Raw genomic sequence first — 25,678 nt, 5'->3', positions numbered from 1 at the left:
GTAAAAGTTATCGTTCACAAAGAAAGATGGGATCCAGTTAAAAATAAAATAGCTTTAGGAAGTTGGAGATCATTCAAATTCACTTTGTAGTAAGAAATAAACGAGGACTTTTGTTTCACCGGATGATCATATAATTTACACATTATAAAAAACTAACAATAAACCGTGCGCAAGGCTTTCTTAAAAAACATATGCCACGCGAAAAAAAGTGCACATGATCCGCCAGGGTCAGTATGGGCCATTACAGACCGCAAATGATCCCTTACTCTTTTAATAAACATTAAAGAATAGAAAATGCCATATGCAAGTGTGTATGTGCTAACAAGTTCCGCAGGAGAGAGTAGTGATAGTTTTTATTTGAGATGTGTCTGTCTTTAGGTAGAAATCTGCGTTATTTTGAATTATCATTCATTCTCTCTGAGGTTCATATCATTTTTTTAATTTTTGAAAGGATCCGGAATTAACATTTGTTTCAACAATCAATATTTACCCCTTTTTTTCAGACTCAAACATTTTGCATTGAACATACTTTACATGTAACGCTTCTTTGAAAAGAAGCTAGGTTTCTTTATTTCTTTCATATCAATTATTCAAAATTTACAATATAGTTATTAACTTAGGCAATGGAAAGTGCTGTTCAGTGGATATTAGTCCGGACAAACGCGGGTATCAATTTCAGAAATAAAATAAACGCCATTGTATCTCAGAATAAAGGCTAAATTTCTGGAAAAAAATATATACATTTGCATTGTCAGGCATAGAAGTTGAGTCCATAACGTTAATACCATTAAAAAAGATTTTAGCTTTACCAAGCGGCACGGTGTAAATGTCTTTTGCAAAAAACCCAGTCGTTTCGATGAACAATTAACGTTTAAAAGGCCAATTCATCTTTGTATACGACTTATAAATTTTGTAATACATTGCATGATTATGTTTTTGATGAAGAAGTTTTAAAAAGAGCACAATACCCATGGATTTTTGTACTTGTGAAATTTGAACAACGTATTGCTATTTCATGTGAACTTTCTGGCAGGAATAATTGGTCTTTCTTTGAATATTTTTTTAAAATAAAAATTAATATTTCATGTGCGCTTTGAGATAACCTTCGGAAAATTCACACGCAAATGCGTCTGCCTACAAACCAAAATGGCAGGTTCTCTCTGAGATGTTTATTATCTTTATCTTTATTTTTAGGATTAAGTTTGTATTTCCAACTTCATTTGCTAATTTTTTAATAATAAAATCCACCCTTCTCATCAGAATAGATTGCAATTTAAAGAAACATGTAAAAACAAATCCAATACGAAGTCCAGAGAGTAAAACTTGCAGATTCTTTTAAACAATTTCTGGCTTGCAAAAAGTTTTAGAAATAAGACAATATGATTATCTTGCAAATATCTACAGCAGAAACGTCATAGCAAAATTGCTTTATAAATACATGTATACATGTTGTATACAGACACTGACCAGTTACAATACAATCAATCGCTGAAAGTTTCCAATTCTTATACCGGTTTCAGTTATTTTTGGTACAACAAAATTCAATTTGAAATTTTCTTTGCCGACTCTGGCCAAATCAAATACATGTACATCAAATCTATCGATCAAAGTTTTCAGGCCTTATCTGTCTTTGTCATATTTGATACAAATTTTATTTGAAAAACATTCAAATCATGGCTTTAGTAAGATTTAATCTTTAAATTTTTCTGATTTTGTGTCTGCAGAATATGTCGCCTAGAGCAGAAAGGTGTGGAATTGCAATGAAATCACCCAAAAAATTAAACCTTTAATGCCACCTCTCTTAATCTCATCTTTATGCAGCCATCTACGAAAATGATTTATTTTCCGAGAGATTCAGCAATAATTAGCTGTATTTAGTGACTTTTAATATCAGGCGACAAAAGTCTAAATATTTGATAAAGGATATTAAAAAACTCGATGATAAAATCTAAATAGCTATCGATCGTCTTTTGTCTCTTTCTAGAAAAAAGTCCAATATACCTGCCCTTCAATTGTGGTGACATTTTTCTCTCTTTTTTGTAACTTTATAAACCAAAAACATGAATTTCATTAAATTTCTATATTAGATTCCTTTTACTCTTCTGGCGGACCACTTTGTAAAATTTAAATGACGAAAAAAAAAAAGATAAATCAGCATGAAACCGATAAGAGTCTTTAATGAAATGGTAGGGTTCCTCTAAAGAAGAGCTTCAAACCAATCTTTGTAATGTCCTTGTAAGTCTTCTTGAGATGGGAACATCACTCGACATTGATTGCATTTGGCGTCCATTTTATTACTTTAATCTAAACCAAGAAGCCTAGTAATTTTCAGATGATTTTCTTTTACTCTCGTTTTATGTTCTTAAAGACGTATTAGATGAAATTACGGGTTTTCTTTGACAACTTTCTTAACTCACGAAAAAGTGGTTTCTTCTCTAGAGATGGAATCTTCTTTTTCTTTTTCAGATATTATTTTTAAATTTCGAGGCTTTTATGGTGAACGACTCTTATAGCAAACGCATTAATAATGAATACATTTTGATTTGTCACTAAATGGTCTGACTATGTTGCATTGTATAAAAGAACGCAGCAAATACTTTATACAATTCATATAGCCAGTTTTAGCTCCCCGTTGGGATTAGGTGGCAGTTGGTCAAAAACTTCTTGTAGCTTCACAACATGGGAATGTCGTCCTATAAGTCATATTAATTTTGATCTTTCTGTTCTTCTGAAAGATAAAAAAATCCTTTCAAAAAGCTTAAGCTCAAAATCATGACTTCCGCATAGCATATATTTGAACAAAACTCAAATCGCACTTTGTTAATTGGTATCATAAAATGTCTAAAATCCATTTTTAGTCCTTGCCATCAATCTACCGGGTACATCGTGTTTGTTGTGTCTGACTTCTGTCAGTCCGACACTGAGTCTGTCCCTCTTTCACACTTCGCATTTGAAACTGTTTATGATACTTATACATTGAAGGTATTCACGTGTGTAAATTTTTTTTTCAACCATGACCATCCCTAATAATCTTGACCTCACTCAATTTTGTATAAGGGACAGTCTTAAAGCCATTTCCAAGATTTTTTTTATTTGAGAGATATTTTATTTGTTCAACATCCAAATATTCGACAGTCTTTTCACAAAATCGGTCAAAAAATTAATATAAGTTCTAAAAAACATTTCTTGTGGTAGAGTATTTCATTTTCAATAGAAAATATAAATGAAATACATGAAATCTGTTTTGGTTTTTTATTTGTTTTTAATTTTTGTTTGATTTTTTGGTCCCACAAAGTGTAGTTTTACTTGTATTCGTTTAATGTTATTTTATACTTTAATGGAAAAAAATACCTGAATAATTTACCTACACCTTAAAATTTTTATCACTAATTACAAAATCACAAAAAAACAAGGCCAGGTAATCAATACTGTTATCGTAGCATCACCACGTCGTAAAGATTTATGTTATGTCATGAACCCTTTGTCCATAGATGGGGCCCACATTATAGGTCATTTTAATGTAAATACAGAAGGCCATAATCTTATAAAACAATTGACAAACATCTTTATTTTGATGTCTTGATGAGCGTTATGGCTCTTTGGCTCTTGACTTTAAAAATTTTTATAAAGCTTTTAAGAAAAATTCTTATCTTTCATATTTATACCCCCGCTTGAAAAGCGGGAGGGTATATAGTAATCGGTATGTCCGTCCGTCCATCTGTCTGTTTGGGGTACATTGTACACATTTCTTATCCGCAACTCCTCTGATACCACTGAATGAATTTTGATGAAACTTTCACAGAATCTTTATTACCATTGTTACCCCCCAATTTACTTTTTGATCTGACACATATTTTGAGTTTCCCATACCAAAACATGGACACTGCCATTATATTCATATGGTAGGCGGGGGTATCATTTAGTGAGATCATTGCTCATAGTACCTCTAGTTCGTCACCATTTCTTTACTTTTTCAAATGAATCAATGCAAAATTAGTTAACAATATCATGAATATCACTGAGTTGTTAAACGACTTGATTCTAAAGTTGAACAACATACTTTCCTGAAAGCTTGAGCAGGACTGAGTGAATGCAGAATGATGAACAACCCTGGATTCCAAGCAACACATAAGCAACATTTTTCTGCGAGGCGAGCCTAAACGATTCCGCTTTTGTTCAATTTCAAAGTTAAAGTGCCGATTCGTTAGGGCTTGCCACGTAGGGAGGTGACTGTGAACAAAAGGGGGTACAGGAGGGATGCGGACGTCACCCTGAGGGAAAAATTGTAAAGATCTATTCAACCCTGTAACCTGGATGCTTAATCCTCCATGGCACCTGATCCCACCTGTGATGTTTTAGATACCTGTGTTTTCTTTGCTCCTGATTTGTATTGTTTGAATATAGTTTTGAGTTTGGTTTGAATACTATTTGGTATCTCGATCCATTCTTCATTTATCTCTGTTATCTATCTGCAAACGGCAAAAAGAACTCAGCGAAATTTAAAATTATCTCCAGCTTTGATCAATTGTCTTCCTTAACCTTTCGGTTTGTGCATTTTCTCTCTGATACGTTTGATTAATATTGAAAGGAAAATACAAATAATTTCTTTCACGAACCTTTTATAGACGGCTCTATTGGACTGGATACTTCGCATGTTATTTTTTTTTTAATTTCTGTATTTCGGAAGCTCGGTATGGGGCTAAAATTTAATCAAAGTAAAATCCCTTTATTTTATTCTTAGTTTATTTATGATCACCGAAAAAAAAAAATCAAGAACTGAAAACTACCTTTTTCAGAACCTTTTGTACAAACGCGATTCGTTAATAAATTCATCCAATCAGAGAAGGCGGAACAATTTATTTAAAACTTGAGTAGTGTACAGCGCCAATATTTCAGAACTGGAGCGTTTAATATACTTTTAATGGCCAACCTTAAAAGTCAAAGTCATAATAAAAAAAGTTAATTTTAGTTCAACTTGTAATGAAAAATTGAATGAGAGACGAAACAGTAATTGTTCAAATTTCATGCAGAGTTCTACTTGATATTCTGTCAACCTTTTGATTTGAAATGATGATTGTATTATCTTTGGAAATTTTTAATGTCTTGAAAAATGTCCTGAAGAGAATTTTTTTTTTTTTTAATTTCGAAAGAAAAATATTAGACTTTCCACATGTTTGTAATAAGGAAATACGTTTTAAAAGCGACACAAAGTAACTCGTTCCTGGAATTTAATCGATTTGCAATATACTTTTCATGCAAAACAGACAATTGTTACTCTATTCTAAGAAAAAACTTGATCTTATTTAAGTAATACATATTGGATAAATGCATTTAAAAATTAAAGACTTTTATTATCGCTTATAACTGTCGATAACTAGGTCAACTCTCAATAAAAATAAACCACCTTTTAAATGTTATTTTTTAGAAATTGGAAGAGATTCTGTATCTAGTTTAGGGACATAGAGCACATGTTGCGTTTGATTTGAAGATAAGTAAAACATTGATTTCTGTTTCAGAAAAACAAACTTGTCGTCTTGTCAGTAAAACATTCCAAACTTTCTTTTCAATGTCATGTAACATATCGACAACATCCTTCTTTGTTAGGATGTCGATGAATCGCAGATCTAAGTTTAGAAAGGCATTGTTTAAACAAGATATGAAACCTAAATTTTTGGGAAGTTTTCATCTTTCAGGCTTCTCCGTTTCATCGATTTTTTTGTTCCTTTCCATCAAAATTTTTAATAAGTTTTAATCTTGGCGAATTTTCAACATCGTGCAATGTTCATACTAGCCATGAGCTCCATACGCTGCAGAAGGCACATGGTTTCTCTCACGGAATATTGCGGTATTGTGTTTAGATTGAGTTAGCGCACTCTAGAAAGTAGGTAAGCAACTTGATGTCTGGAATCGAATGTCCCAAAGGGAACTGAATGGTTTTCTTCTAAAAACAGAACATATGCGTTATTACCCTTGTTCATATCAGAGAAGAGAGAGAGGTCATTAAGTATCTACTATAATTCATATTAGCACAACACAGTAGCAATTTTTTAAAGATTTTTTAAGGAGATCACGTAATTATGTTAACATTAAAGGTAGATGTAATTCTGTAAGGATCAAGATATTTAGTGTAAGGGATCCGTTTGGTAAATTTAAAAGACACGAAAATTCACAAAAGGCATTTATTCAAGAATACAAGGCTTCCTAAATAACTTATTATTCCCTTTAATATCTTTATACTGTAATAACCCAATAGATGCATTTTGACTAAAAATCCAATTAAGCTCTGTAACACTTTATCAGGACAAATCACTAAAAAAAAAATCGGTCTTCTTTATTGTAGAGAAAATAACTGACTTGAAACTTCTGGAATGACCTATTATGACCTTTGCATCGTAAAAGTTCTAACCCACCCACCCCCATCCTCGGGCCAAAATGGGGCTTTCGCCTATTTTGTACCATGACTGTCGACTCATTTGATTCCTGGGGACGTAATTTTGTATGTAGCAGAATATTTAATTTTAAAAATATATATTTTGGGTAAAGGTGACCAAAAATCCACGACATTTAAACACTGCAACAAAGGGTATCTGTCTTTAAAATAATACTTCCCTTTGATAAGAAATAAAAACTTCTTGGTGAACTTCTTTTAAAAAGTCTCATTTAATTTTAAAGTATATAAATGTTTAATATCTTCAGTAAAATCTGCAATGAATGAGCTTCTTTTAAAAATTTATTGTTGAACCCATTTAAATGCAAAGTATATATATATGTTTAATATCAAAACTTGAGGTTATAAGCTTCTTTTAAACATATTTATTTGATATATTATTGCAAAGTAATTAAACATTACAATTTCAAATTACATCAGTATGTGGTTCTCTCTCTCTCTCTCTTTTTATTGTGCTTTGTTGTCATAATCACAAAAACACTACATACATTATATCAACAATGAATTGATATTTGGAGATAAAAAGTCTAAAACATAAACGACTTAATATGATATATCTACATAATTAAGCACACAATTTCAAATTACATATATGGTTTTTGCTTTCAAATATAATTATTTGTTTAACTCTTAACTAGATGCTAGAGCTATGTTCAAAAAAGGCATGCAAAAACATATGCTGCTTTCAAATGTTTATACAAGTTGCGGGAGGTGTAATGTTTTGACCCGTCCGTCAGTCCTTTTTTTTTGTCAGCGCAACTCCTCATAAACTGCTGCACAGAATTTGGTCAAACTTTGCAGATATTTAGGACACAATGTGTAGATGTGCATATTTTCAGGAAATGTCGATTCCTTTATTTTTTCTGGGATTTTCAGCACTTTTCAACTTAGATTTTTGGCTATACCTTGAATTAAGAGATGAACAGTTTGAAAGCGTAACTCCTCTTTAACCACAGCACAGAATTTCGTTAGACTTTGCAGATATTTAGCACACAGTGTGTAGATGTGCATAATACCAGGAAATTCCGATTTCCTTTATTTTTCTGGGAATTTCGGCACTTTCAACTTAGATTTTTGGCCATGTCTTGAATATAGAGATGAACAGTTTGTCAGCGCAACTCGTCATAAACCGCTGCACAGAATTTTGTCAAACTTTGCAGACATTTAGGACACAATATTTAGATAATCATCAGAAAATTCCGATTCCTTTATTTTTTACGGGATTTTAGGCACTTTAAGTTTTGGGGCATTTGAGCTTGCCCACTTTTTCTTTCATTTAACTTAAATGCAAATAAAAAAGGCACCTTACAATAACTACATCCAAGCAAAATGCGAACACTACTGGTCGTCAATAAAGTACATATATGTGTATGAAAATAAGTGATGACCATCCTTAACTTTTGATACTTGTGTAAATCCACTAGCAATAACAACGCATTTCCATTATAGTGAAAAACAGTTTCATTGAAGTTCTTTACTACGATGCTGTCAAACACCTTAATTGAATTTAATAATGATAATTTGAGTTGTTTATGTTGATTCATATTGTTAATAGTGACAGCAAACTTCCTTTTATATTTTGATGTTTAAATATATTTTGTATAAACACGGTAACAATCCTGAAAATCAATTAAATAACTTCGTGATTGCAATTCGTATTATGACCGGTTTTGTACTCTTTAGTTTAAACGTTGAAGACGCAGTCATTGCGTTCAGTGCTCACTGAATATAAAACCTAGCCATTACTTACTTATCCCTTGTCAGTTTTATCTGAAATCAAGAATATTTACCAGACAATAACCATGTGGTCATGTTCATGTTGAAGTTAATAAGCTTTGATAGACAAGTTGCACCTACATACCAATTTTTCCTCAAGTAGTGATGCCAAAAAAAGTTACTTATTGCTTATTGTTAAATTAGAATGTACATTCATAATCAAGGCGATTATTTTAATTTTAAAAAAGGCGAATTAATCTGAATTGATTTCATTGAATACTGTTTTCGATGGCTCCTTTATAAATTGTCAGATAACATGCGATCCCCCTACTTTTAATGTCTCTAACTCCGAAATATGTAGGAAATGCAGCCTTTAGTCACGAAACCGTAATGGAACTCTTTTAAGAAATCTCCTGGTCATGGGATTGGTTTATGAACTTTTCTATTAATAGTGAGGGTGATGTATCCTTACATGGATGGATTTGCTTCTGACAAAGGTTAAGGAATTTATGCTTGTCCTTATCATCGAATTTTTGAAAATTTCTCAAATTAAACATAAACGCGTAATTTAGACAAGCTTCGCTTGGCCGAAGAATTAAAGCAGTCAGTGCATTGTGCAAACCTAAAGAAAATTTTTCCCGTATCAATATATATGACTAATATTGAAATTATGTCTACATTTTTAAAGACAACAATATATATAGACACTACAGAACCATATTTCATGTCCAACATGTTGATATGTGTGATTTCTTTTTCTTTATCAATTGTTGCAGTCTTCTAATATTTTATATAAGCTGAGTTTTGATACAACAGTGCAACAGTCTTTAAACAAAAGAAAGTTGATGAATCGCACCAATGTTTTAGTCCAAGTGATGCATAATTAGTAAACAAATAACTTTATTTATTATTCAAAACACATTACCAGAAAGAAAGATAACAAAGAGATCGAGTTGATGACAAAAGGGGGCTTGCAAGTGTGAAAGATTGCGCCCAAAGGCTCGCTCTGCTGACAAGTAAGGTGGACGCAGTTAGATTTTAAAGCAGGAAAGAACAAATAATTAGAGAACTACAATCTTTTTTGTCTTGTTGTTTTTCCTTGAGATCAATGATATCCAAACTTTATCAATGCTCCGTCCGACTGTTCTCAAAATGCCAGAAAAATGACTCCAAATACAAGTGAAGTGAAACCCTTTTTCTTGTTTTTGCCTTTAATTACTGTATTTATTTTGTAATTATGACCGCTTCCGGGCGTTTCAAATGTCACAGTAAATGTTGTAAGAGACTCCGCTTTTCCAGGCTATTTTTTATATTCATTTCATAGAAAATATCCTTATCTGCAACTAACAGTTAAATCGATCATTGACCAAATGGACGGCCGGAATAGTGGCGTCTATAAATCTCTCAATGCAATCATTTGATAAACTTTACATGGAATGACAGTGCCGTTACAACTCTATTTGGATGACTTGTTTTTCAGTGAAAAGGGTCTCCATTCTGCCAATGAAGCATAGGCTAGCTATTGACATTCTCGTTATTTCAGTTATAGAACTCACGATACAAGTTCTTTAGAAACCATAGGAAACCTCAGTAAGACTGATATTATCCATTTTACATCTTTACCATTTGTGATTAAAAACCGTTCGAAAATAGGACTTACAATGGTTAATTCTAGATACATCATCATGCTGATGTATGCAATTCATTTCAGAATGTTTGTAGATGAGAGATTTGAAATACTGTTCAGGTGCTAACGCTCTGAATGAAGAGATTTTTATTTAAGCAATAACCATAAAACCCCCAGAAAATTTCATATCAACAATGTGCATGCCTCTTGAAATATTTCAAGATGTTATTTTACTTAAATTATTACTTAAAAGAAATGAAAATCTCATCATCCAAAGAATGTGCAAATAGCAAGTTACAGTAAAAGGAAGAAGAGAGGTTCGTTATTTACTTCGCATTTGAATTATATCTCGCCAATTACTGCCGTATCAAGGAACTTCAGCGGGAGATCCGTTCTATCCTTAACGTTCTGTCCTAATCACAATACGTTTTGATATGATTTTGAGAATATTGTCTTCCAGTAGTAATAAAGTTTTAATCTCAAACCTCAATTATTCCCAATCACACCAGACGATTTGTCTACCAAATCAAATTCGCGCAACTTTGTATCCCATCAATCTCCCTGTTGCGAAGAATTTTCTTCATAATTTTTTTTCAGAATTTTCGTAATAAAACACAACGGTTGTCGTGTAAAATATTTCTTCTAATTTACTTTGGCATGCACTTTAATTGTAAAAACATAACCCTCATTGTATATCTTTGGCCTTGGGTACGTTTTATGACGTCACATTTGAGAAATATTTCATTAAGCCAACTATGTATTCATTTAAACGAGAATTATTGATAATCCAAGTGGATTGAGTAATAGTTTTAAGGTTCTGTGATAATGATAAGATAATTAATTCTTTCCGCTTATAAATCATAACATTTTGCTAATTTGTATTGTGGAAATGACGTCAAAGAAAATTGAAATTTTGATTGAAGATCACGCCTTAATTTGCATATATAAAATGAACTAAGAATTTCTTTGATAGATAAAATTTAAGTTAGTTCTCTTGCAATACATCGCTAAAAATAAGATTTTGCCATTGGATATGTTTCGGAGCCGCTAACAAATTGTTGGAAAGCAAAATTGCTGTAAAGTAGCTATATGTGGAAGCTGTTGACATTATCTTGACAGTTCAATAGAGGGGTTATTTCGATCACATTTTAAAAGTATATTTCTACAAAGGTTTGCCACTGAAATATCAATGTTTCAAACACTGCATATTCAAACCAGATATATGGAGGTCTGTTAGAAATTGTCTTTTTCAAAAAGATCATTCTCAATAATTTTGAAGGTGGTACAGTTAAATACGAGTCCTACATTTAACCTCTCCGTATTTTTAATTACTGTCTCTTACAAGCATGTACATATTGTTGACATATTGACATTTTACTCAAAATAAATCCTCTCAGAAGCACGACATTTAATATTGCATATGAAGGCAGATTGAAGTCTTCGACGAGGAAATACAGGGTCAACAAACGGGAGGCAAAACCTTCGTAATCACAGAGAAACGAAGCTAAATTAACTCAACTAGTAGCTTTGGGATACAAGGTCATTAAGGTGATTTTTTGAAAAAAAAAAGAAGAATATTCTTAAAAGTAAGTTGTCAAACTATTAGATAAGGACAAGTATAATGGAAACAGAAATATATAACAGGGAATGAATTCAAACATAGACTAGCAAGCATGCATTCAGAAGAAAATCTGGGTTTGGCAAAAGACATCTGATTTCCTTTCATATATTTTTAACATTTCACTGGCACAAGGGGAGGTACCTGCAGACTGGCGTCAAGCTAATGTCATTCCTGTATTCAAAAAGGGGGAAAAATATTTGGCTAGTAATTACAGACCTGTCTCATTAACATGCATTTGTTGTAAAATTCTAGAGCATATAGTTGTCAGCAATGTTTTGAACCATTTAGACAAATATGATATCTTAGTAGATTGCCAACATGGATTTAGAGCTAAGAGAAGTTGCGAGACTCAGCTACTTACTCTTAGCCATGAATTATTGGAAAACTTACATTCAAACTGATCTGATCATTTTGGACTTCTCAAAGGCATTTGATAAGGTTCCTCACCAGAAGTTGCTGAGGAAATTGGATAATTATGGGATACGCGGTAACACCTGGAGATGGGTCTCTGCTTTTCTCAGCAACAGAGTACAACAGATTGTCCTTGATGGTGAGGTATTCAGTCCAATGCCTGTGGTCAGTGGGGTTCCTCAAGGGTTAGTCCTTGGGCCCCTTCTATTTTTAATTTTTATAAATGACCTACCATCATCTGTTACATCTAATACAAGGCTCTTTGCCGATGACGGCATCCTTTATCCACCCATTCATAATCAAAATGACTGTGTAATCCTCCAAAAAGATCTTGACTCCTTAGCTAACTGGGTATATGTCTGGGAAATGCAATTTCATCCTCAAAAATGCAATTCGCTCAGTATCACCAGATCTCGCACACCAGTAAAATATAACTATAATTTAAAAGGACACATATTAGAATCGATCAAGACAGCAAAATATTTAGGGGTAACATTATTCTACAACATGTCCTGGGAACAGCATATTAATAATATAACTTCTAAGGCCAATAAGATATTGGGTTTTTTAAAAAGAAATATGCAGATAAAAAAAATGAAGAAACAAAATCTTTGGCATATAAATCAATGGTCAGGTCCAACCTTGAATATTGTTCTTCTGTCTGGGCACCACATACAAAAAAAACTCAAAGATAAATTAGAAAATATACAAAGACGAGCTGCACGTTATGTCACACATAGATACGATAATGCAAGTAGTGTTTCAAACATGTTACACCATCTAAATTGGCCAACATTAGATCATAGAAGAAAAATATGTAGATTGATAATGTTGTATAAAATTACACACAAACTAGTAGCTATAGAACAAAACCTTTATCTAGTACCTCAGACAACAACCATCACACGTAATACCAGTCCTCTTCACTTTCAGACCTTCAGTACACGAACAGATTATTATAAATTAAGTTTCTTTCCCCATACATTGATTTTGTGGAATTCTCTCCCACACTCAGTGGTGGCAGCGGCCTCTCTGGACCAGTTCAGAACTCTGGTCCCAAGTTATGTTCCATAACTCTTATATTCATAGAACTAATCAGAGTACAATGTAAATATATATATAGATATACACTTTTTTATGCACAATGTTAATTGTCTTCCAAAGCACTTAGTTAATTTAAACTTTCCATGACACTTAGATTTTTATTTATTTATTTATTTATTTATTTATTTATTAAATGTTTTTTCTTATACTTTTTCATTTAAAATTTAGAGGTCCGTTTGCACAGGGCCAGCGTGTAATCATCATGTTTGAAGGAACGCTGTATAATGTAGATGTAGATTTCTAAAGCAATTTCAAATTTTAAGTTGTTAAATTTTCGGTGAATCAACAGATAAATTACTGAAATGCACATTTCTCTGTCCCTATCTCTCAAATGACATTCATGAAATAAGTCATTCTTTCGAAAGATAATCTGCTCAGTGTATTATCTGTTTTCATCAATTGTTTTGATGGCAAAAGAATTTCATTCTGCACAAAAATGCAGTTTAAACGTGTGATTTCTTTTCTCATTGATTTCTTTTCAAACAAGTTAGTTTATTTTTTTGTTACAATTGTACTAAATCAATTTTTGTGGGTTTTTTTAGTTTTGAATAGTTAAAATCATTATTAGCAGTGTTGATTTTTTATTTACACTTGGATAGATAATATTTTCAAAAAAATATTAACACTTATCGTCGCTATAGAACTAAAGAAAGGAAATGAAAGGGTTAGAGGGCGCATTGAAAATCTGGTAACTTAGTGAACCCACCCCCATAAAGACATCCAAAACAAACACATACATATGTATATATACCGGTACAAACACTTATTCATTTATTGACATTGGATATCAAATGTAAGGAACGGAATACTGCTGAACCTTCTAAAAGCGAGCAGTACCAGAGCTCTAGAGCTGCTCATGTTGTAAGTAACTAACCTTGGCGTGATCACAATTTTCGGGCAATTATAAAATAAAAGACGATCATCCAAATATTGCTCTTTTAGGTCAAAATGATTTAGCCACCTGAGGAGTGGTTAAATCATCGTATTGACTTTGATATAAATACGATGTTTTACCCACCTAAGCATTACAATAGTCACCGAGCCCAAAGGGGTGGCAAAATCATCGTATTTACAGAAAGAACATATATAATTGTTTTATTTCATGATTGAATGATACTAACTCGTCTCTTGTACCCTACTTCCACTCAGGTAACTTTCCAAAAGCTGTATGCATCGACCTGGAATTTCTTGATCTTTTAGCCCAATTTTTGTCCAATGTTTTTAAACATTTTTGTAGGGAAAAATCCTTATGTTCACCTGGAAGGTCACGTGAACATACCGTGGTATTTTTTTTAACAATGTTTGGTCTCAGTCAGTCGAAAAAGCGATAGGATTTATTCAATCGTATAATTAAAAAATCGTATTAAGGTATGTCACTCCTGAAATTTCTTATATCAAGGATCTTTTGAGAAGTATATTTTGGATAAGTACTCATAAAGTGTAACTCAAAATCGCAATGAAAATAGGGGGTCAGTGTGCATCCTACTGATCTACGGTACACTTAATTTGACCTTTTTGCACTTAAATTTCATCTCTTTGGTTAATTACTTTAACCCTTATTATATTTGATTAGATGTAAGCATGGCAATAAATGCAATCTTATTTTACGTAAAATAGTTTGAATAACATTTATCATTAAACAAATCTTGCAAATTAATGCGCGTAAATTATTGAGTGACCTTTTTGCACTAAAAAATAACATATCTGGGGTCTTGAAAAATTTAATAGGCAATAAAAAATTTTCTTATATCAAACTTTTTACGACTTGAGTGCTGATCAGTCACAAGTATCGAGTAGTTTAAAATAATGAAAGAAAAAGGTGGGGTCAGTGATGCTAATTTTGAAATATTTGTCAAAATATGTGATTTTCAGGCAAAAAATGGTGTAAATTTGACCTTGACTTCTTTAATATATTTTTATTTTTTGGAAAAGTTTGTTGAGGGAAGGTATAAAACTTAGTCTAAAAATATAAATTAAGACCTATATTGAATATTTTTAGCAATATCAAAACGGAAAATATTCTCCATAAGTTTTATGTGAGGCTAAATTTCCATTACATTAAATTTTATAAATGTGCAGATTTGCAGAATTTTCTGCTAAATATCCTTCCACCAAAAGAAATAGTCCCTCATAGATCTTGCTTCTTTGTAGATTTTTGAGCAGTTTTTTCATTGAATGTTAAAAAATTTACATTGTTGAATTCAAATATGTTATAAAAATTGAATTTGAATAAGTAGTTTTGAAGTAAAAGCTTCTGCGTGAACTTTTCTAAAAAGCTGACGAGTGACTTACCTTAAAAGGATACAGGTGTAATTATCTTTCATCAAATTACTATAATATAATATGCATCACAAATATAAAACATAAAATAATAAGGGTTAAATGATGGACTCACAACTGTACCACTGGAATCCTCATCAGTAAATATATGTTTTTGCTTGACAGTATCTATCATTTTAGGTCCAATAAATAATGGATGCACAAATAAATACGACTGACTCTCAAGCTCTCAATGGCACCAGTGCAGACGAGAGTGCCATGCTGTTCGAGAGTTTAGTTAGAATCATCATACCTACCATCTTTGGACTTATCGTCTTCCTCGGCTTAGTGGGAAATCTTCTTGTCATCATTGTCGTGTACTCTTACAAACAAATGCAAAACACCACTAACATTCTGATCGTCAGTCTGGCTTTCGCAGACCTTTTCTTCATAATCTTCTGCGTGCCTTTCACCGCTACCTTGTATGCAATGCCTACATGGCCATTTGGCGATATATGGTGTAAAATTGTCAACTATCTTATGTATGTGTGTGCATATGCAAGCGTGTGGACTCTTGTTCTTATGTCGTTTGACCGGTATCTAGCAGTGGTACATCCCATATCTTCCATGAGGCTTCGAAATACCCGAAATGCTTATATCCTGATAGTCTTAACTTGGTTTATATTCAGCGTGGGACACATTCGGTTGCTGATTCAGTACAATGTCCTGGAGTATAATTATAGTGGTGCCATGCGATCCAGTTGTATAAATATAGAGGAAGACACGTTACCACTGTTTCATGCTTGCTTTTTCGCTTTTGGTTATGTTTTGCCTTTATTAATCATTTGTGTCTTGTATGGTTTTTTATTGAAACGTCTGTTGTATGGAGTTGTGCCAGGCGGGAGCCAAAGGGCCGAGAATATCCGAAGTAAAAAGAGAGTCACCCGTATGATAATCATAGTAGTTGTTATATTTGCCCTATGTTGGCTTCCCATACACATCTGTTTTATGATTCAGTATTTTGACCTTAACTATGAAACAAACATAGTGAATACTTCGTTTCTGATGACAGCTAATTGCATTGCATACATGAATAGCTGCATGAATCCTATATTATACGCTTTTCTGTCTGAAAACTTTCGCCGAAGTTTTAAAAAATTACTGTGTTGTAAACGCGAGAGGTGGAACAAATTTGAATATGAGCGGACTCAAGCAAGAGGACACGAAAAGGAAAACAAAGACACAAAAGACACATTATTAAACAATGCAACCAAATGCACAGAAGTGAACTCCAAAGAACTCTTATTAAACAACACTACAAAAATAACTGAAAATGGGAAGGATTCGAATTGTAATTCTGAGAACGCACTTGAAATGAAAACTATTAAAAACCTGTAAGGAAAATGGTAGGTATCAATATGGTGCGGGTAAATGTACAAGTACGTGTTATTATACACATATACATGTATCTATTGCAAAAAGTTACATGTAGCATGAAAAACATGAAGAACTTTAATCAGTCCTTGAGAATTATGAGTACTGTATCAAGAAATGAGTTTCTTCAAATAAAAAAAAACAGTTATCAAATAATATATCGATTGTCGGTTTTCTAATTTATTTCAGAGCGACTATTCATCTGAAGGATGAAGTAATTATAAACAAGCAAATTCAAAGAATTGTGGTCCCCCACTTTTGGTGTCTTTGTGAATAACTTTTTATGGCATATTGTATCAAATATGCACGCCATTTCATATGTCAATCAGAAGCTATCACCTAAGTTGATTTGGAAGGCCAAGGGGTCAGAAATCATAGCATGTTCGGAAATATATTGTCAAAGTATATGCACAAGTCAGCTATGAAAGCCCTATCTTTTCTCAATATTAATATTTTGAAAGTAGGTCAAACTTCAAGGACAGTATTACAAGATCAAAAATCAAAATGTATTTAGAAAATTCTTTTCACTAGTAATATACATGTTTAATATGAGAGCCCTAAGCCTTCTCATTCCAAAGATATGAGCAAGGTTAAAGTATTCGAAAAGTAGGTCAAACTTCAAGGTCAAGGTCACAAGATCAAAAATCATAACATATTTAAAAAGGCACAGATAATACACATGTTTAATATGAAAGCCCTATCTCTTTTCATTCAAAAGTTATGGCCAATTCAATGTAATGTTTAATTTTTTAAAAGTAGGCCAAACTTCAAGGCCATGGGGTCAAAGATCATTATGTGTTTAGAAAGGTCTTGTCACAGTAATATACATGAGTAATATCGTATGAAAGACATCTCCTTCTCATTCAAAGGATGTGAGCAAGGTTAAAGATTTTTTTTTTCTGTGTTAATGTTTTTTTCTTGTTTTACAAGTAACAAAAAGGTACCCTATTCCCTGTTTCTTCAAAAGTGATACTACTGTAAAGACTGCATAAAAAATCAACAATTTTTTCGATTGTTTGTAAACTTTTTGCATAAAAAATCAACAATTTTTTCGATTGTTTGTAAACTTTTTACATTAATTTTATTCTTTTTTCAATACTCATTACATTTGAAAGCCATAAAGAAAAAAATTGAAATGCTTCTGAATAAAAAGATGGAAGAAAATAAACTGAAAAAGAAACTTTTTAAAAAAAATATGAACTAGTAACATACATTTTCCAACTTTCCCCAAAATTTTGATAAATTGTTCAATAATCAAGGAAAAAGTTTGTTTGTGTTATTTATCCTTAAGACAAAACATTTTGTGATTGAATATTCCAATTTGAAATGGATGGAAACATAACAAGGAAATAGATGCTTTAAAAAAAAGTTTTAAAACGTATTTAAAGGTTTTAAATACGACTGAAAAAAGTGATAAAAGAGGAGTTGCGGATAAGAATTGGGTATCCCAAAGTGTAACAGGCGGACGGACATCCCAATCACTATATATACCCTCCCGCTTTTCAAACAGAAGTATAATTACAGATCAATATCATTGAATGCTTTAATTTTTTTAACAGAATATATCTGTTGATATCAATAAAAGTAATGAATAAGACGGTGCATATTTACTTAACTAAATTATTATACTCCCCGCTTGAAAAGCGAGAGGGTACATGTATATAGTGGTCGGGAATCCGTCTGTACGTCCTTTTTAGAGTACCCATCTCTTATCCGTAACTCCTCTTGTACCATTGAATGAAATTTAATGAGACTTTCACAGAATCTTTGTTATATAGTGCCATTATGCATATCCTATTTTACTTTTTGTTCTGACACATTTCTGGTCGCGGACTCCCAATGCAAATCATGGACTTAGCCATTATAACCATATCTGAGGTATCATTTTGTGAACTCATGGCTCACAGTACCTCTAATTCATTATTGTTATCCGAAGTAGATAAGCATACTAGTCTTTTCTAAAAAGTTACGAATTCCAAATAACGAAACGGAAAAGGTAAACCTTCTGAAGAAAATGTAGATAAGATTTTCCTGTTACTAATTTTACGTGACTTTGTTTTACACTCAGAAAAAATATCGCCATTTTCAAGAATTGTTTAAAGAAATAAATAAACCAATTCTTTGGGATATCGTTTTTTTTCCTTAAATTTACCTTATGGTGTAAAAATTTAAATGCAGTTTATACAAATTTCACATTTTTTTTAAAGTTGAAGATAAAATACCCTGTATGCATCATGTCCGCTGTTCCAACAGTCATTAAACAATTATCAATTCTATAAATTTTAGAAGTTTTATATTTTTATTTTAGATGAACAACATTGGCGGAGATAAAATCAACTTGACAGCCATGCTTCACAATATGTCTTGTGAAAATAGGACCATTTGCAACATTACTGAAGATTACGTCAACATCGAGGCTTTCTTACAATTCGAGAATCTTGTACGATACCTCATCCCAATACTTTTTGGATTAATAGTTATCCTTGGATTTGTGGGGAATGTGCTAGTCATATTTGTTGTATGGTCTTACAAACAAATGCAGAATACCACAAATATCCTTATAGTAAGTCTGGCTGTGGCTGACTTATTTTTCATCATATTTTGTGTCCCATTCACTGCAGCCAACTACGCCATGTCGTACTGGCCCTTTGGCGCTGTTTGGTGCAAAGTAGTCCACTTTTTGATACACGTCTCTGCCTATGCCAGCGTGTGGACATTGGTTTTGCTGTCTCTGGACAGATACCTCGCTGTTGTTCACCCGATACCATCCATGCGTCTGCGCAATCGACGTAATACGTACCTACTGGTATACATGACGTGGACATTCATCTGTTGTGGTAATGTCCCGATATTTCTGCAATATGGAGTTGTAGATTACCACTGGATGGGATTTCAGAGGTCAGCTTGTCTTAATATGGCGGGACTGAAAAGCAAATTAGTTTTAAAAATATTTTACGGGTGCTTTTTCGCATTTGGCTACATGATTCCGTTAATGCTGATATGTCTCATGTACGGATTCCTGTTAAAACGTCTTTTATACGGGGTAGTTCCGGGCGGAAGTCAACGAGCCGACAGCCTTAAAGCCAAAAAGAGAGTAACCAAAATGGTCGTCATCGTTGTTCTCATATTTGCTTTGTGCTGGCTACCAATACAAGTTATATTTTTAGTTCAATACTTAAATACTGATTTTGAAGTATCTATCGTGTCCTCGGCCATACACATGGCTGCCAACTGCTTAGCGTACATGAATAGTTGTGTCAATCCGATTTTGTATGCTTTTCTGTCAGAAAACTTTAGACGAAGTTTTCGTCGTCTACTATGCTGCATACCAGAAGGTCACAGCAAGTATGACTATGAGAAAACCAATTTCAGAGGATTGGAGACAAAAGATACTCTTCTTAATAATGGCAGTTCTAAAAGTAAAAGTGAAAATGGTAAAGACAAAAACTGCAATGTGGGTGAAGGAATTGAACTGAAACCCCTTACTGATTTATAGTATGCTTGTATCGAACTGGATCATTGTTTCCGAAAAAAAAATCATGCAGAACTAATCAATTTTATACATGGCAAAGCATCTACATAAGTATGTGGTTAATAAGTCATTTGCCTGTGTGTAGTTCGAGGTTCTCATTTGCTTTATTTTTTAACGAGAGGTCACTTTACATTTTGTATCTTGTAAATTATTACGTCATCAAATTATGCTTTACTTGTATAATAAATAAAATTATCGTATACAATTGTAGGATTTATCTGCAAAGAAATCATTCATTATAATTCACATGGAAAAAAAGGGGGGGGGGGGGGCATGCTTTACATTAACTTAAAAAGAAAACACTTTTATACCTTTAAAAACCAATGAACTTTTTGGGTTATATCACTTTCATTTATTAATATTTATTCATGATGCAATATACTGAAGATTGTAATGGTCTATTAATTGAACATTTATTATTGGAAAATTTACATTGATTGTTCTCTCAATTTTTAAAGTGGGAAAAAACATCGAAACCCTTTATCTTATATTTAAAAAAGATAAACCTCTAAATCTGAAGGCGATTGTTTGATCATTACATGTATATTTAAGTTAAGTTGGTATATATAACCCCTTAAAATACATATTTATATATGCGCAATTAACCATCGTCTCAAGCCACGGTCCGGAGTGCGCATTTATAGCTTTCTCCAGAATGGGAGAGGATCGTACATTTTGGCCGTGGTTTGCGACGACGGTAATCAACGGATCAGAGACTGAATGCCCATACCCCCCCCCCCCCCCCCCCACACACACACACCTTTCGAATACACTTGATATTTTATATTTACTTCATAGATATATCCTGTAACCACAGACACTTGTTTCGTAAACGGGATACCCCTACTGATTTTTACCTCAAAGTACATACCTCATTTACAGGCACCACCACTTCAAGGTCGTATTTTTGCGTGGACCCTGGACGCAGAAAATATATTAGCGAGGTTAAACCGGATGCCATGGGCAAACGTCAGGCAACGCATGCGCATGGCTCGCACCTCGCACACAACAGACGGCAACGGTGATCTACCATCTTGCTGATTCAGTCATGTTATCTTGTTTGAATTTCTTTCAAATTTCATACATTTGAAATCTGAGTTACTTTGTTGCATGTTAAGCACTTTTTCTTGCTTTCAAAGCCTCTATAATTTTACAATGAAGACTTCGGAAAGAATTTTTTCGAAGACTTTAATGCAGAGCGAAATATGGAATGAGTGACAAGGCAGTTTCCGGCGGAGAAATGTATTGATTTGATGCGTATTACTCCACCAATCACATCCGAGGTTTTAATGAAGCGTAGCGGACACAGCGGAGTATTGCCGATTGAAAGAGTTCAGCCCAAAGACAACTTGCCCGTAAAATAATTCGCCCTATTTAAATTAGAATATGCTATTCATTGGCAAATCTCGCTTTTAAACCTGCATATCATATTTAAATATTCATTGGCGGTGTGCTTCAATGTAGCTGTATATTACAAGTGTAATATCAAATCTATAGGTTAATTGGAGATAAAATTTAACAATTTTGTTATGAAAGTACTATCAGTCAAAGTAGGTAGATCATTGCAGAAATGTGAAACGAACCTACATGAATATTCACTAAACCTAGAAATTTTCTCTAATTGAACTTCAGTTAGAAACACATGCATATGGTCCACGTATTGCAGTCCTTTTTAAAGGACAACAACTTGTTTAAATATATCATTATTCTACTTTAAAATGACATCGGTCGCTTCTAGAAACTTTTTACTTGTCAGTTACATAGTCTCTGATCAAGCCTGTTTTTAGGTCACCTGAGTAAACTCAGGTGACTGACCTATTGCTATCTGTTTTCTTCCGGCGTCGTGCGTTGTGCGTCGTGCGTTAACATTTGAACATTTTCAGCTTCTACTGAACCAATTTCAACCAAATTTGGCACAAAGCATCTATGGGTAAAGGGAAACAAAAATTGTGAATTTCATCCCTGCCCCCCTAATATAAAACCACTAAAATTATTGCAATTCTTTAAAAATCTTCTTCTTTACTCCTGGACATCAAGCAGTCAAACTGTTTGCATGATTGTAATTAGCAATGAGTCCTCTACTAAAATTTTGAAATTCATGGCCCTGGGGTCAGGGGTTCTAGTGCTAGGGCGGGGCTAAATAAGTAGGTAGTGAAAATGCATTATTTCTTTGAAAATCTTCTTCTCTGCCTCCTGGGTATTAAATAAACCAACTAAGTGCATAGTTGTGATGAGCAAGAGTGTCTCTACCAAAATTGTGAATTTTATGGCCCCAGGGTCAAGAGTTCTGGTGTTAGGGCGGGGCTCTATTGATTATATAGTGAAAATACATGAATTCTTTGAAAATCTTCTTCTCTGCTCCTAGGAATTAAATAAACTAACTAAGTACATAGTTATGATGAGCAAGAATGCCTCTTCCAAAATTGTGAATTTTATAGCCCCAGGGTCAGGGGTTCTGCTGTTAGGGCGGGACTCTATTGATTTTATAGTGAAAATACAAATGTACATTACATCTTTGAAAATTTTCTTCTCTGCTCCAGGGTATTAAGCAGATGAACTACCTATATAGTTATGATAATTCAAATTGGCCCTAATCTTCCAGAATTGTGAATTTTAAGGTCCCAGGGTCAGAGGTACCATAGGGGGGGGGGGTGGCTGTACTTATATACTAAAAATTAATGAATGGTTTGAAATCTGCTCCTTGGTATTAATCAAATATTAAGGCCTAAGGGTTAGAGGTTCATGTGTGGTAGGGGCACTACTGATTATTGCTGAATATTACTGACTAGTTGGAATGCATTTTTTGTTCCCCTACCCTGCGTATGGGTATTAAGTAAACAAACTAAGCAACTGCTAAGTGTATTGTTATAATGATAAATGGTGCCTCTTTCAAAAGTTTGAATGCCATACCATCTGGCTTAAAACATGAATCAAATTCAATCACCGGAAAGTTGTTGCATAATGCTCAGGTGACCTATAAGGCCCATGGGCCTCTTGTTATAAACGTCTTTTAATTTCTCGAAAATAACCTCGATAAATATTAAGATTTTTGTTAGGATGCAAATTTCCGGTTGGGGTTTAACATGTAAATGAGGGATAAAACCAGAGATCTCTGAATGGAATACTCGGAAGCCTCTGGATTTATCCTATCCCTACCGGAAGTTGTATTCCAGTTAAAGTCTTGAAATGTATCGACGTAAATTTCGAGGAATAAATGAATAGTTTACAATAAAGAGACTCGACCAGAAACGACTGAAAAGGTTTAATTCACAAGAAAAAAGTCTATTAGAGTGAACGATGCCATTTTAAAGTAGGTTAATGATTGATGTATTAAAATACGAGCATGAAGTGGGGGTGCCTGAAAATGAGATAAGGAATAAGTAGGGAATACCCCGTATACAAAACAAAAGCCTTTGTCCTGTAAATATTTCTTTAAATATTTAGTTGCCAACGTTCTTTCTTATATGAATATACGAAGTAAATTGGCATTCCATTTTCAAACACACGTTCAAACTTTTGCCAGTATAGAAAGGAATCCGCGCAAGACTTTTGGGGATCTAGACTAAGACGTCGTTCAAATACGTTATGTGGTACTTCAATAACAACATATTGGTAGTGCATATTTCCCTTATAACATATAAAATATAAATATGAGAAATAAATATCAATTTTAAGTTTCATTGGGGTATGATATGAAATTGAAACGTGATCAAATCTACTACTGTGGCTTCATCACTTTTCCTTGCCATTAATTTTCGTGGGTTTTGTACAACAGACGTATTCGAGGATACGTAATTTCTTGGACTAAAACATTGTCTATACAAATCAATAACATATTTCGCAATTCAATGAACATTTAATTTCGTGGATCTCCTCAGCAACGAAATCCTCGAAAATTGTTGCTCGACAAATATTGATGAAACCACAGTATATAACGCCCCTTGGACATTATAGGATTTGACCAGGTGATGACCAACTTCACGTCATACTCCAAGAAATCTCTTCACATGATACTTTTTTCATTAATATATTTTTCCTGAGCGAAGGAAACGGTTTAAAAAATCATGTAGTGTAAATAGATTTTTTGAAGAAAGAAAAATGATACAACATCAACTAATACTATTTTAAACATGATTTAAAACATGAGAGATTTTCATTAAATAGGTTTTTTTTTAAAATAAGTTTTACCTAACAGGTTCAGAGATATATACTGGCTGACAGTCTGGAGACTGTTAAACTTTGATACCCCATTGTGGCCCGCCCTATCCCGGGGGATTACGACGTGAGCAATGTTGAATCTACACTACCTATAACTATGACCAATCATGGCTTTGCTGTTCTTGAGAAGAAGATTATTACAGATTTTTCCTATGTATTCCTATGTAAAATTTTGATCCCCAAATGTGCCCCCATCCTACCCCTGGGGGTCATGACTTGAACAAACTTGAATCTACACTAGTACATGAAGATGCTTCCACATGAGATTCATCTTTCCTGGCCCGGTGGTTCTTCATCAGAAGATTTGTCCTATGTTTAACTTCTATACCCCGTTGTGGCCCCGCCCTACCTTGAGGAGTCATGATTTGAACAAACTTGAATCTACATTACATGAGGATGCTTCCACATTAGTTTCATCTTTTCTGGCCCAGTGGTTCTTGAGAATAAGATTTTTATAAGGTGCCAGTAATTTTTCACTACTATACAATTATCTCTCCTTGAAAAGGGGTGGCCCTTCATTTGAACAAACTTGGACCCACTTCACCTAAGGATACTTTGTGGCAAGTGTGGTTGAAATTGGCCCGCTGGTTCTTAAAAAGAAGATGAAAATGTGAAAAATTTACGACGACGACAGACAAATTTTGATCAGAAAAGCTCACTTGAGGCTCAGGTGAGATAAAAAGTAATGAAGCCACTTTGCCGGGCTCATCGCCGGCTCAAAAATAAGTACGCCCGATATCTCACTGATCATATAACCTATGATGCTAAGAAATCCCACCAAGTGCTATATATTTTTCTTGTCACCGGCGTGGCGCAGTGGTTAGAGCATCTGCCATAGAGTCGCGAAGTAAGGATTTAATCTTTACGTCGCGATTTCGAATCCCACTGGGGAACATGGAGTCCGTGTTTACTGAGGCCCCGTGTCGAAGTAAGTGCTGGCACGAAAAAGATCCCTCCCTGCTTAATGGCCCCAAGTGCCGAGTATAGGTCACGCGGGCGACCATTCAAGCTAACACGATATCTAAATTGTCAGTCAAGATTGACCAAGTCACTGATTGTACAGTCACTCATTGCACTTGTTAGCAAGATCTGTGTTCACCATAAAACTTGTGAAATAATTACTTTATTTGGGACTGTTGATATTCATGATTTCATCAATTTGTTGTAAACAGTTTGACGGCTTGTATAAGAATCTGCTCGTACGTAGAACTTATGCTCTACTGGGAGACATAAATTCCATTTGCAGTTAAGAAGTCAAAACTGACATCAACAAAGGATAGGCGTATGATTCTGAATCAAGAGTGAGCT

The 25,678-nt window shown here is 33.6% G+C and overlaps 1 protein-coding gene across 5 annotated transcripts in view; it reads left to right on the top strand.

The window, feature by feature from the left end:
• Window positions 1–20,364, top strand: part of LOC134263053 (allatostatin-A receptor-like) — a 72,134-nt gene extending 51,770 nt beyond the window's left edge. For 3 of the 5 annotated variants that reach the window (XM_062745372.1, XM_062745379.1, XM_062745360.1), the window contains one exon: window positions 18,929–20,364. In XM_062745372.1, the coding sequence (XP_062601356.1) occupies window positions 18,929–20,116 (1,188 nt within the window). In that variant the 3' untranslated portion in view covers window positions 20,117–20,364. Of the gene's footprint in view, window positions 1–15,387; window positions 16,593–18,928 lie in introns of those variants that run through there. The other 2 variants (XM_062745386.1, XM_062745367.1) reach the window with 2 other exon arrangements.
• Window positions 20,365–25,678: the final 5,314 nt, after the last annotated feature.

The sequence above is a fragment of the Saccostrea cucullata genome, unplaced genomic scaffold (assembly GCF_032062105.1).
Source record: "Saccostrea cucullata isolate Sc308-1 unplaced genomic scaffold, CSIRO_AGI_Scuc_v1 ctg1717, whole genome shotgun sequence".
Lineage (NCBI taxonomy): Eukaryota > Metazoa > Mollusca > Bivalvia > Ostreida > Ostreidae > Saccostrea > Saccostrea cuccullata.
Note: the sequence above shows the minus strand (reverse complement) of the source record. Positions and strands in the feature narration are given on the sequence as shown.